Genomic DNA, 13,405 nt, shown 5'->3' with positions numbered 1-13,405 from the left:
GACTGACGTTGTAACAAATCGAGATGTTGAATTATCAGTCTGTGAAAACAAATTACCGGTATGTAATTGGAGATCTCAAATTATGAATCAAGGGGGCGAATTAGTAATCCTTAAGATCGGATTGTGTAATTCGAGATCTCATATTATAAATCGAGGGAACAATTTAGTAATACGGGGGATTGGATTGTCTAATTTGATTCGATATCATTTTTTACTTTTTTGAAAAATTTACGTATCCCTTCCTTCCTTGCTTTCGAAGCAATCTAATGCCAAATTTTTTTTTACATGTTGCGATAGAGTAAACAGGGGTCTGGCTTTAGTCAGATTGCCATATATGCTATTTGTTTTAGTTCAGTAATTTTACCATGATGGTTTACTACAAGGTTGTTGAATTATCAGTCCTGATACATTGACTTAACAATATCATTTAACTACTTGGATCACATAATAAATACAATTTTAATTTTAAAAGGAAAATCAAATAAATGTAGTAATTTTAGCATTCTTAATTTTATTTATAAATATAAATTTATCTACACAATGACATGTATCTGTTTCAAAATACCTAAATCTTTTACAGGATAGAAGCTGATCACATGTACTTGACAGCAAATAATAATGGACAAGTCAAAGAATTTCCTCCAGTCTTACAGAGAAAAGACAGTTGATAAAAGAATGGTGGACACAAAGTAAAAGTGCTCTTCAACATTTTTTTGAAGATTTCAGTCTGATTTGGAATTCATCTTGCAATATTTCTGGATTTGTATATTTGGATATAAGCGTCAAATTTTCAACTTATTGACTAAACAGTTTTGCGTTAAATATTGCCAATGCTATCTATTATTACCATTTCCCTCCAAGATAACATGTCAAGTCTTTATTGCACCCCTTAAGCTCTGTTATACCAGAAAAATCTTGTAATGAAATCATTTAGTTTTTTTTTTCTTGTTTGATTAAATCCATGAAAATAAAGATTATTTTTAATGGCATCAAGAGAATGGATTTCTTGTTTAACAAAAAGATAGTATACATGTTTTGCTAGGGCTTTGTAAGAAGCAGACCAGAATTCTTTGCTTTCAAATTTTGTCATTCGCCATTTTTATTACGTCAACTAGTAGATGATTTATCCATGTTTGAAGCATTTCAAAATTGATATTTACTTACAGTTTAAAGCAGAATTCTGTACTGATATGACCTTGACCCCCTGAAGAACAAGAGTGTCAAGGTCTTTTTGTATATCTAAAAGAAATCACCTAGAGTATTAAATACAACTTTAATTTTTCTCTTTATAGATGCCATAAAATTTTGCACTTAATTTTTGACCTCAATTTTTACTAATAAGTCTACATATGTTTTCCTCAGGTCCCTATATCTGTCCTACCACGAGACGTACATGTATTCTTTACCATCAGCTAGCTTAATCACTGTTGATTTTCGTCAAATATTATAAAAGTAAGATTTTGACTCGACTCCACATTCAGATATTGACGTCCTTTTTCAATTTTAATAGTTATTTTCCTTCATTTTAAATTTCATAAAAAGAGAACAACAGAGACTGCAATATCAATTTTATATATTTTGAAATTTATTAAGCCCTTGCACATAAAATATCTTATTACAAATCAAGTACTTGACAACTTTTTTTAATCGGCAACATCTGCTATATGAAGCTAAATTAAATATATGAAGCTAAATTCGATTAACATATACTGTTACAGTTTTTTCTTCTTCTTCATAAAACTAAACTGATTCCTCTTTGGCCTTTATAAATTTCTCTTTCTCTCAATAAATGTCTTATCGGGGCAACGTTTTTTGATTGACCATGTTTCATTTCAGAAATATATTCACTGCTTCTTCTTATTTTAATAAAACAAATGGAGATAACAAACAGTATTCAAGATCCAAGTCCATAAAACAATACAAAACAGGAGAAGAGCAAGCACGGACCTTCAAAACATCACAGGTGTGATCAGGTGATATGGAGGAGTGGGCATCCCATGCCGACCGGTCAAACCCGCCGTGTGCTCCTTGTCTTGATTTGTAAATAACAGAAATAAGTGTCAATTCTTTAAAACGGATTGCTCTGTTTCATTGAACAATGCATGTATATTTTTGGTGAACATAGAGTAGACGTAATATGAGATGAAGAGGGTTCATTTTGAAAAGTCCTTTTGGACAATTTAAAAATGATAAACAGATTTAAAAGAGATTTCATTCAGGTGAATTCAGGGACCATCGAAAAGTGCCAACTTCTACCAGACCGTTCGCGCTAAAAGTGTAATGATCGGATGAAGAGTGAAATAATAATGAGGTTACAATTCCTTTGAAAACAACCATCTATAATTAACTCTTAGTCATAAAATATTTGCATCCAAGTACATAAAATTCTTTCAAATGTAGGGTACATAAAATTCTTTCAAATGTAGGATTTGCAAAAAATATGAGATAAATATACAAAATTTTAATGTCATGCATAAAAAATTTATTACAAAAACATAATGCTAAAATAAAACATGATAATGGAATGAAAATATTTGCAATAAGTGGTGATTGATGACAAAAAATTTATTACAAAAACATAATGCTAAAATAAAACATGATAATGGAATGAAAATATTTGCAATAAGTGGTGATTGATGACAAAAATATATGATCAATAGATCAAAATTAACTCTTCATTTGAATGAGATCGAAACAAATCAAAGACATACGTTATTACATTCGTTGATCGCCTTTGACGTCAACAATATATAGATGAGGAAATGAGTATTAAACGTATACGAATATGTATTTTAAATTCCAAGTGACAAAATACTGTCAATTTCAATGCCACTTAATTAAAAAATTGCAAAACAGTCCATTATAAAAAGGTAATACATGTATATTTATTCTGAAATTTTTCTGACTACAGGTACTAGTATACTAAACAAAAAGAATTCAAAGTAATCTATTCTTTTTCATTCTAATTAAAAGAAAGATATTGTAAATATTAGTAATGTTAATTATTCAGTGATAAATCCTTGTAAAACCATTTTTGCAGTACTGTAGTAAAATTTTTATTAAAACCATTTACACAAACAAATAACTTTCAAATCATCATATCTGCATTTTATCACCCATAAGTAGATTCATCTTTTATACACATGCCGATATTATAAATGCAATGAAAGGCTCTGTACAGAATCTTTAAAATCATCCACATACTTGGATGTTTTACCGAATACTGTTAATTAAGGCAAAATGACAGTTTAACTGCATGACAAACGGGATGGCCCTAGCTTTTCCACCAACTTAAGTTATTTTTGTAGTAATCAACAATTATCTGCATAAGTGTTTATCTATCCTAACGTATAGTCAAGGACATGATTCGAGTACAATCAGGTTTTGATATGCAAATATATTTGCAGATTTTTATTGTTTGTACTTCGCTTAGTATTAATTAGCTTTCCATTTATTGTCAGTTTCATGTTTTTACATGCATTATTATCAAACCATATACATAGATAATACCACTACCTTTTCCATTTTTTGGATTGTGTGTGGTAGTTTACAATGGTGATATTCTAAAGGTGACAGTACTGTTGGGATACTGAATTTTTAAAGCAGAATATCATTTTTTTTTCACGATAAATGAGGTACAACTCTTTTCCAGGGCAAAATAATCTTTTCTGGTGAAATCTGACGTAAAAACAATTTTCAAAAAAGTATCAAGAAAAACCTCCGCCAAATGTTATTATATGCTGTGCAGAAGAGTATTACTGCAGTTACCGTGAAAGAGATAATTAAAATATTAAACAATAAATGTCTTATACATTACAACTTAAGCTAGTTCATTTAATACGTATGATCAATTTCTAAAACGAGGTAAATAAGTCCATTATTTATACGCTATATTGACGACAGATTTTTCCGTTATTTTCCAATCATGACAAGGAGCACATGACGGGTGTGACCGGTCGGCAGGGGATGTTCACTCCTCCATGGCACCTGATCCCACCTCTGATGTTTCGAAGGTCCGTGTTTGCTCTGCTCCTATTTTAAATTGTTTTATGGACTTTTGATCTTGGGTACTGTTCGATACTTCCATTTGTTGTATTTATTTAATTAGAAGAAAAATACATTATCATTTATAACAGTTATTGACTTATTTGCTTGAAAAATAGGAAGTATGAACATGTTACTGCTGTATCAACGTAACTTGAAGAAGTTTATTTATCAAAATTAAGATAATTTGACATCATCTATATTCATACATCAAAGAATTTGAATTACTAATATAATAATTAATGTTCATCTTTTGATTTAGTTCTTTCAGCAAGTATGCAGATATTTTTCACAAATATTCACTACAATCAGGTAAATTAAACTGGATTTTGATGATTTTTAGCTTAACAATTTTAAAAGATTGGTGGATAACTGTTGAAAAAAGAATTATTTCCAGTCAAGAAAGAAAAATTAATTTATCTCCGGAGAATGATTGTCGCGGATAGAATTAAAAGTGATTTATAACGAAAGTTAAAGTGCAGGTAATAAGCCTTTTAGTAAACTTAGATATGCAACACCATATTTGACGTTCCTTAGTAACACTAGCTTTTTACAATCATTTAAAGCATAATATAAAACAATTAAATCCCTTGCATTACATAATGTCATTTCAAGAAAAATAAGCAGCACAGTCGGAAGAGTATTTTATTATTAAAAACACCTTTTCTGTTATTTTCAAGTACTTTTCAAAACATAAATAATAAACACGGAGTATATTTAATAGCAAAAGATATTTATTCCATAAAAAATATTGCACATAAGAAATAATTCTCTCACGTTGGGCACTTGCATACAAATAGCACACACTGAATGATTAATGATATACATATACAGGCGATGATTTGGCAACATTGGATTTTAAATGTCTGAGGTACAAGATATCATTTCCTATAAGGAATATACATTGAGATATGTGAACATAAATTCTACCTCAACAACAAACATAAAAACACAAAAAAGTTATAACAATTATTTGAAATCCCTATTATCACAGATAAACACATCATAAATTGATGCTGGAATATAACATTTTCAATAGTATTATGAGACATGTATAAAAATTATATTATATCCATTTTTAGAATTTAAAAAATAACTTATTTTCTTATTCTCATTTGAAAAGGTAAAACTCAGGGAACAAGCCAATAAACCTTCAATTTCAAAACTTAGACTTTTTTCCAAAATAAAAAGAAATGGAAATGGATGGTAAAGTTGTATGGTCTTCATGACGCTTTAGCCTCGCAATTTCAGGAATGGGTTGAATTTTTTGGGCATGGTGTTGAGACACTTGACTTCCTGTAGACTGCAGGTCTGGGGGAGGGCGAAGGTCCTGGTCCTACACTGGGGGACGATGTCGGGGCAGTACATGATGACCTCTCTCTCCTGAATCATATCAGGGAGACACTGGTAGGAGGGGGACATCTTCACCGTCAGCGCCGGGAGTTTTCTGAAGGAACGACAAAGCATGGATGTAAAATATTGAATAGTAAAATATTTAAATTTACCTACAGTGTATATAAGTTGTGCTCATTATCACTAACCCTAAAAATTGATCTTCTTGATTTTTTTGAAAAAAACATTCATCATTTATATAAATATATATACTGATTTGTTATTGTTTTATTGATTTTTGGTATAATATTGTAGGTAAGGTAAACAAAATCTTCGAATGTAAGTCAATTTTAAAATAAGTATTGACATTAACAAGCAAGCAAATAAAATTGCATGTATTTATATAAACTTACTCTCCACATGTGGTGTACCACAGTCTCTGGGTGGGCGCCACATAACAGCGGTAGGTCCCGTTCATACCGTTGTGGTCCTCAATAGTGAGGTAGGCTCCCAGGACTGGAACTCTCTTCTGGATACACACGTCCTTACAGCCAAACTCGTGCTTGTCGTGCTTAAAGTACCTGTAGGACAACAGATTGGTTTTTAATTTATAAAAAAATATTCAAGTCAAACTGATTCAATAGTATTGTTTGTAAAATCTTTTGATAATGATACAATCTTGCATACCCTTTCATCTTTCGGTTGGTAACTTTGGCACTCTCAAATTTATTCTAACTTACCCGTATTCGCTGTAGTCCAGTGGGTTGTAGTATTGATTAAAGGCCTGCAGCCTGTTCCATTCCTCAGCGTTTGTTCTGACACTTTCCATGACTCTTCTCTCTTGTCTAAAGATAACAAAAATATCCCATTAGATCATAAAATAAGTAAATATGAAAATACAAATTTAACAATAAGTTTATTGTAGGTATATAGGAGAAACACAAGCAATTTTTTATTTAATTGTTGTTTAATATTTAAAAAAAAGAAACAACAGGAAATTTCTTATACTTACTCTGGATTCCAGTGTGGGGTGATGAAGTCCTCGGGTTTGACAATTTCGGCGTGACCGGAAGCCTCACATTGTGGGGGGCCGGAGGGTCTACGCCCCCTTCCCCTTGCTCCTCGTCTGAGAGTCTGAGTCAAAAACTGACTTCCGAAGGACTTAGGTTTTTTAGGGATAAGGGCCTCAGCCAAAATGGCGGCCAGACTGATGACTGCGAGGGAAATCAGGAGCTTTACAATCTGAAAAAATAAAAAGTGAGTACAGTTGTCACAACAAAATTATACAGCAGAAATATTCAGAATGTTTACACAACTTTGCATTTTTTTTTTCGAAAAAAAAAAAAGAAATGGAAGGATTAATATAATATAATAAATGAAGATTTTTTTTTCAAAATGAATAAGATAGCGTCTAATTTGTTTTCTATTCATCCAAAACATTCAGGTCTTACCATTTTGTTTGCTTTGCTATTTCTGTTTTCTTGTTGGTATGACTTGCACTAGCGGATGTAGTCTCAAGGTAAGACACTTGCGTTTATATACCAGAGTATCGCGGAAAAGACGTCCCAACCATAACCACGTCGACCAATAAAAATTATCGGGCTAGTACGCACGAGGAATGACGTATTCATGTCTAAATTTAGTGAATGATTACATTTACTAGTTCAAAGATTAGAAAAAAAAAATTATGTTAATTATCAACTTAAGAAAAACCACAACATTAAATTTGCTATGTTAACTTTATTAATCATCAACTGTATCTAACAAATTGAATTTAATATTTTAAGGCATTGTGATGGTAAATTTTATTTGTATATATTTTGTAAATTAGAGAATGGAGACTTTAAAGAGTGGCTGCAATTTTCATAAAAAAAAAAAATTATATTTACATAGAGGAAATTCAATTATGTAATAAACGGTTACATTTCAAGATTTATATTTTATTCATAATGGAGGTAATAATTTCTCTATTTCTTTTATAAGACTATTTCCGTTAAAATTTGCCAATTCTGCATTTTCAAAGAAAAACATTTTGTGTTCTATTTTTCTCATGTATGACGTCAAACCGAGCTATTCCTGTTTTCTGAAACGATCATTGTCCCGAGATGGTAAGACACAGAGAGCCTTAAAATCTATGACGTGTGTCGGTCAATCAACCATGCGTGAAATGACAAATGAACCGTGATTTCCACCTGCCAGTAGTATAAAAGGCGAGAATACACACAGTCCCGACAATAAATCCGACCAAGTCATTACAAGTGGTCAAAATAGCAAGCATGGTAAGAAAGTACTGTCTTATAATATGAAGAAAAATATTTTGGGTTTAGGAATACTTTAATCATTTTTTTTTCAATTAATACAGTCTTTTCAATAATGTAGAATGTGAATGTGAAGATGTTTTTAAAATCACGTTTTTTGGGAAAGATGAAATGGACACAAAAATAATAAATGAAAATAATTATTTACCAAGTATATTTAAAAATATATATATATTCATATAGGAAATGCTAAGTTTTTAACAATATTGTTTATGCTTTCAGATGTTCTACTTCCTTGTCCTTGCACTAGCTGCTACAGTGCAGTCCGTTATGTACGGCCCCGGGGCTCCTCTAGCCAGTGACCCCCGACTTACAGGGGTCAACGCCAACCCCTTCGCAGATTTCATGAGGCTTCCCATCCAGATGAATCAATGTAGTGCTTCCACTCATTTCAGCGCCAATGCCATTTTTGATCAGAGTTTTGTTTGTCCCAAGAACATTAAACTTCCACAGAACTGGCCAACCTCAAACATCGACAGATTCTTTATCCCCGACCCAGAACTCCAGGGATACAATCAGTAAGTCAAAAATCCTGTATTTCTTTATTCAAGAAAAAGGGAGATATTCACTGAACGATTTCAAACCATTCTCTCAACTGAATGTTGACCGATAAGTCTGAAAGTGCTAATCAATTGCAGAGCCATTCATGCACGTTTTCAGTACACTTTCAGTAAACTTTCAATGTCATCAATTGGTTAATGTTATCCTTGTGCGGCTCAATTGAAATGGATTTTAGTCAATGTACAATGAAATTAAATAAGCAATCATTGTTTATGGTTATTTTTATTGAATTCTAGGCAGCCCCTGTACAATGCTTTCGCTAACCCTCAGAACGACCCAGCGGCCATGGCCTACTACAAACAAACATATGACGCCCTGGAGTCCTGGAAATACTCCGGACTGGAACAGGAATTTTCTCAGTGTTTCTCCGATCTTTACAGATACGAGTAAGTCTTCTATGAAATCCTACAAATAACCAAACAATTTAGATTTTTTGTCAAATATACCAGCTGTTGCCTATGTATTCCTATTCCTTGTAATGAAGTCTTCATGTATCATCTCATTTTTGTCAACAGAGATGCCGTCCAGATCACTGAATACAAGCTAGACCCAGTCTGTAAGACTACCCTGGTTAACCTGACAAACGAAGCTATATGGCACAACTACAACGGCAGGGACTACAAGTGCTTCATCCCATTCCCTCAGCAACTCACAGCCGTCAAATGTACTCACCCGTAAGTAGCGTGATAATCAAGTTTATTTAGCTCTTAATTGTAATGGAGCATAGGCTCTGTAGAAAATAGACAATTAGGTCAAAGGAGGCTTTTGTTATCGATTTAAAATTGTAATGCTGTGCGGAAAATCTTTGATGCAGTTCTCAATTAGTCATCTTTTCTTACAGACGATACCCCAACATAGATAAGTGCCGACTTGGATACAGTGTCAGAGATGAATACAGATGTGCCCCAACCAACTTTGTCCGCAGAAAGGTTAATCTTGTTTGTCCAGAAATCCAGATGGTCTTCGTCCGATCCTTTGATGTCCCCACAGCCTGCAGCTGCAAGCTTTGTTACGAATGTAAAAACGTCATCCCAGACCCAAGAGCCTATTTAGGATTTCCTGTAGCTAAAAAGTAAACCAAAGAAAACTCCAAACATTCAGCAATAAAGAACCGAATAAGGTGAAGATGATCATCATTAATTGTATCTTCTGCCAATTTCTGAATCTTAACATTGCTGTGAAACAACCAAAGTGCCATAATGTGCGCATATGGATAAATCTGTTGAGAGTGCTCTGTATGAGTGTTTGAGTGTTTTTGCATCACGTTCGGGCATGTGCAATTACTTTGTGTTCTGTATGATGTGTTATTTATCCTGTCTCTTTTGTATTTGTGACTACCAAATATTGTATTATCATTTTTGTACATCATCGTCCTTTGATTATTTGAAGTCCCTATTGTATTGTTGAGATATTTTTTGAAATAAAAACATTAAATCTTTACCTCATTTCTTCTCTGATTGATTTGGACAAACGATGGTAAATTGTACAATTTTCAAGGTTAGTGAATCATGCAGTTTTTGAGCTATACACTAATAGAAAATTCATCATGATCCGTGATACATGCATATGTAAATTAGGGTTTTTCCAATTGAAGACTTTCAGATTGTTATATATACCAATGGTGTGTATAAAACTTTCGAATTTTGGATAAAGTTAATTGTTTGGTAAAATTAATACTAGTATTAAAAAGTTGATATCAAAATCAATATTTGAAAAAATCGAGAACGTTATAAGTGTTGGAGAACAAATTAAAAGTCCATGTAAAACGAGGAAAAAGGGTGGTGATTTTATTTTTGTGAAAGTAAATAGGTATATTTTCTATTTAATGGATGTAACCTTTAAAAATTGAAATAACATCAACGTTTGAAAATTGGAATAACATTAAATTTTGTAAATTTTAAAATTCGGATATCTTAAAATATATATATATCTCTCACATGAATGTGCTCTTGACTATTCAAATTTTCAGAATTATGAAACATTCTTAGAATAAGGAAAACGATATTTATTACCTAGAATCAAAATACATATTGAACAACTTCTGATCTGAAATGGTTTTTTAGCAATTGATTTAAAATTTAGAATTCTAAATCACTCTGGAAATCTAAAAAAAATATTCATTTTAGTCATCTTCAAGATATGAACAATGTAGGAAGTATTTATGATTTGTTGTAGATTTTGATTTATATTCAACCCTGACTAACTATTCAAAATTAAATAAAAGCTGTCTACCCCTTGCATGTAGAAACACAATTTAATCAGTTAACAGATAATCACTTAAAGATCACAACCATACAAACCTTTTTCTTGCTGAATCTTTTATGTCTGTTATAAAAACTGAGGTTTGAAAAATGATACTTCTATATAAAAAATATCTTGCATTTGGCGTCCAGATGATTTCGCTTTTTGTGAAAAGACTTAAGGACAGATGATATAAATAAAACAATTGATGCTTGGATTGGTATATATTTCTGGGTATATTTTTATAGCAAATAATAGAGCTAAAAATGTCCAAAAAAAAATGTAAACCTTCTGTCATGTTTAAGATTCTACCTTTCTGCAGCCATCCTTATTAATTCATACAAATATGTTTTACTTCCAATTCCATTTTTGTGTATATTTGAATAAAATATTAAAAACTACGCGGTTTAATCTTTTCACTTTACTCAATGAAACATGAGTCAGATTGTTTTTTTCAATTTTTTTTTTGACAATTTTCTTTGTATCATCTGTTCTTAAGAGCCATACATGTACACAATTCTTTTTACTCTTTTAAATCACTTCATTATTGAAAAGTATTTAATTAGATACATGATGACCATAAAAATAGTAGGTCCTTTTTTTTACCCTTTACATACGAGAAAGATGTACAATACTTAAATAAAATTATATATAATTACTAAAGTAAAATACACGGAAAATAAAAAAACCCATAAAATACAAACGGAAAATGTAGATGAAAGGATCTAAAATTGCTATGTTTGAAATGCCATACTATCAAGTATTTAAAGGTGCTTAGACACAGATTTGATATTTATATTTTCTCAAACTATCTGTATAATTGGCACAGCATTACATTTTCACAAATATTAACTTTATCCTTAATACTTCAAGTTTAGAAAAGTTGTAATTTTGTTGTGTAATACTGAATAATTTTAAAACTATTATAATGCAGAAAATTCAGAGCATCAATATGTGTGAAAGCAAACACATTCCCTAGTAATGTCAGTCTGTGCTCAATGTTGTGTACATCTATTAGTTTAACAAATTGAATACACCTCTGAAACATTGTTAATGTTTACGTTTCACCTGATGTGTTCAATTGTTAAACTCAGCACACACCACTGAGTATGGACTGACAAAACTGATGTGCTGGTTTTGTTTCCGCACATTGCCACCATGAATTTTCTGGATTATAGTTTTAATATTTTTCATAAATACACAGCAAAATTGCTTCCTTTTTTAAAATATGACGGATACAGTTAAAGATTGTGAAGGTGCAAGGACATCTCAATCAAACGCGTTTAGAAATTAGAAGTTTCAATCCAAATAACTTCCAGAAAATAAATATTTTATAATATTTTTGTATGAAAATTTATAGTTATGATTATCAATTATATACTTTATGAAATTATACAGAAAATTTGAGAAAATATTTACATCAAATCTCTGTCTAAGCACCTTTTACAGATTTGTTTGTATCAAAAGCAGAAACACTGTACAACTTCCAAAATTTAAAAAAAAGGTAAAGAAATGATTTATTTATTTAGGCGACGACGTGGACGAAAAAAGGATCTCTTTTAATAATCTACCATCAAAAAGTATTTTGAATTTCGATTTATAAAAAAAAAATCGTCAAACGAATTCCATATCAAATCGTTCCAGGTAATTGTTTTGATTTTTTCACTGACGTCACTACATGTATATTATAATTAATGTAGGCATTTCTTGTCAAATCAGGACGCAGTTCATTGCTTTTTTCTATCACTCAGTAAGACAATGTCAATTTTCCTTGGTAAAGGACATAATCCATACCGTTTTATCTAGTTTACGGTGGAATTACTTCATACTTGAGTGACAACAAACATGAAAGCAGAATAAAGTATGCCAATAGTTATGTTAATTTCTTTAATTTATCAACCATGCAAGCTTAAGAGGTGACATGATTTATGTTTTACTTTTATTAAAAAAAAATAAATGATGTTACTGTTAAGTTAACTTACTTGAGTCAAACTTGTTTTGATCATTTTATCTGGATTATAGTTTTAATATTTTTAATTACTACACAGAAAATTGCTCTTTTTTAAAATAATTATATTGAATCTGTGTGGTCGTGCAACATTTACAAAGATTAAATATACAAATAACTTACATAAAAAAAATATTTAAAATTTTTGTATTTTTTGTATGAAAATTTATAGTTATGATTATCAATTATATACTTTATGAAAAAATGCAGAAAATTTGAATATAAACATTAATATTAATGTTTCGTTTTTAATTTAATTGTTGACATTTCAGAGCAAATAAATTAACGATAAATTTGATTGTTTGAAGACACACATAAAAAAGTAATCTAGATTCCGGACAAAGAGGGAACGTTTGGTTTCCTTTTTATGTCTACTGCATGAAAAGCATTACGATTGTTACATACAATATATACAAGATGTTGACAGCTATTGTTTTGATTTTTTTTTCAGTTATTCAGAAAACTGTGTATATTACATTTAATGTAAAAATCCCTTTTCTCAATTGCATGGCTTTTTCATCACCATAAGATTTTTTCCTAGTTCAATGAAAATCCAACCGTTTTATCTAGTTTACGAAAGTTTTTTTTATAACCAAAATATTTATTGCATAAAAAATATACCAATAGTTAATTAATTTCTTTAATTTATCAACCATGCACGCTTAAGAGGTGACATGATTTATGTTTTACTTTTATTAAAAAAAAATAAATGATTATATATTGATGAATTTGGCACTTTGTTTTGATTTTTATATTTAAGGGTTCTAGAATTACTAAAACACAAGTTTTGGCCATAATTATATTAAATCTGTGTGGTCGTGATTTGATATACATAAACTTACATAACAGCATAAAAGTTTTAAACATAAACAAATTAATATATATGAAAAAATGTAGATAA

The 13,405-nt window shown here is 30.7% G+C and overlaps 2 protein-coding genes across 2 annotated transcripts; one reads left to right on the top strand and one right to left on the bottom strand.

The window, feature by feature from the left end:
- Positions 1-4,748: 4,748 nt before the first annotated feature.
- Positions 4,749-6,870, bottom strand: LOC134265259 (uncharacterized). Its single transcript, XM_062747504.1, has 5 exons — positions 6,828-6,870; positions 6,389-6,618; positions 6,117-6,221; positions 5,790-5,957; positions 4,749-5,491 (listed from the first exon to the last, which is right to left on the bottom strand). Exons 1-5 carry the CDS (start codon positions 6,828-6,830, stop codon positions 5,278-5,280), a joined length of 720 nt encoding a protein of 239 aa, XP_062603488.1. The 5' UTR covers positions 6,831-6,870; the 3' UTR covers positions 4,749-5,277.
- A 745-nt stretch (positions 6,871-7,615) lies between these two features.
- LOC134265258 (uncharacterized) lies at positions 7,616-9,695 on the top strand. Its single transcript, XM_062747503.1, has 5 exons — positions 7,616-7,655; positions 7,917-8,212; positions 8,492-8,641; positions 8,771-8,929; positions 9,097-9,695. The coding sequence occupies exons 1-5, from the start codon at positions 7,653-7,655 to the stop codon at positions 9,329-9,331; spliced, it is 843 nt and encodes a 280-aa protein (XP_062603487.1). The 5' UTR covers positions 7,616-7,652; the 3' UTR covers positions 9,332-9,695.
- Positions 9,696-13,405: the final 3,710 nt, after the last annotated feature.

This window comes from Saccostrea cucullata, unplaced genomic scaffold, assembly GCF_032062105.1.
Source record: "Saccostrea cucullata isolate Sc308-1 unplaced genomic scaffold, CSIRO_AGI_Scuc_v1 ctg10102, whole genome shotgun sequence".
In the NCBI taxonomy this organism is placed as follows: Eukaryota; Metazoa; Mollusca; class Bivalvia; order Ostreida; family Ostreidae; genus Saccostrea; species Saccostrea cuccullata.
This window is presented reverse-complemented; position numbering and strand designations above follow the sequence as displayed.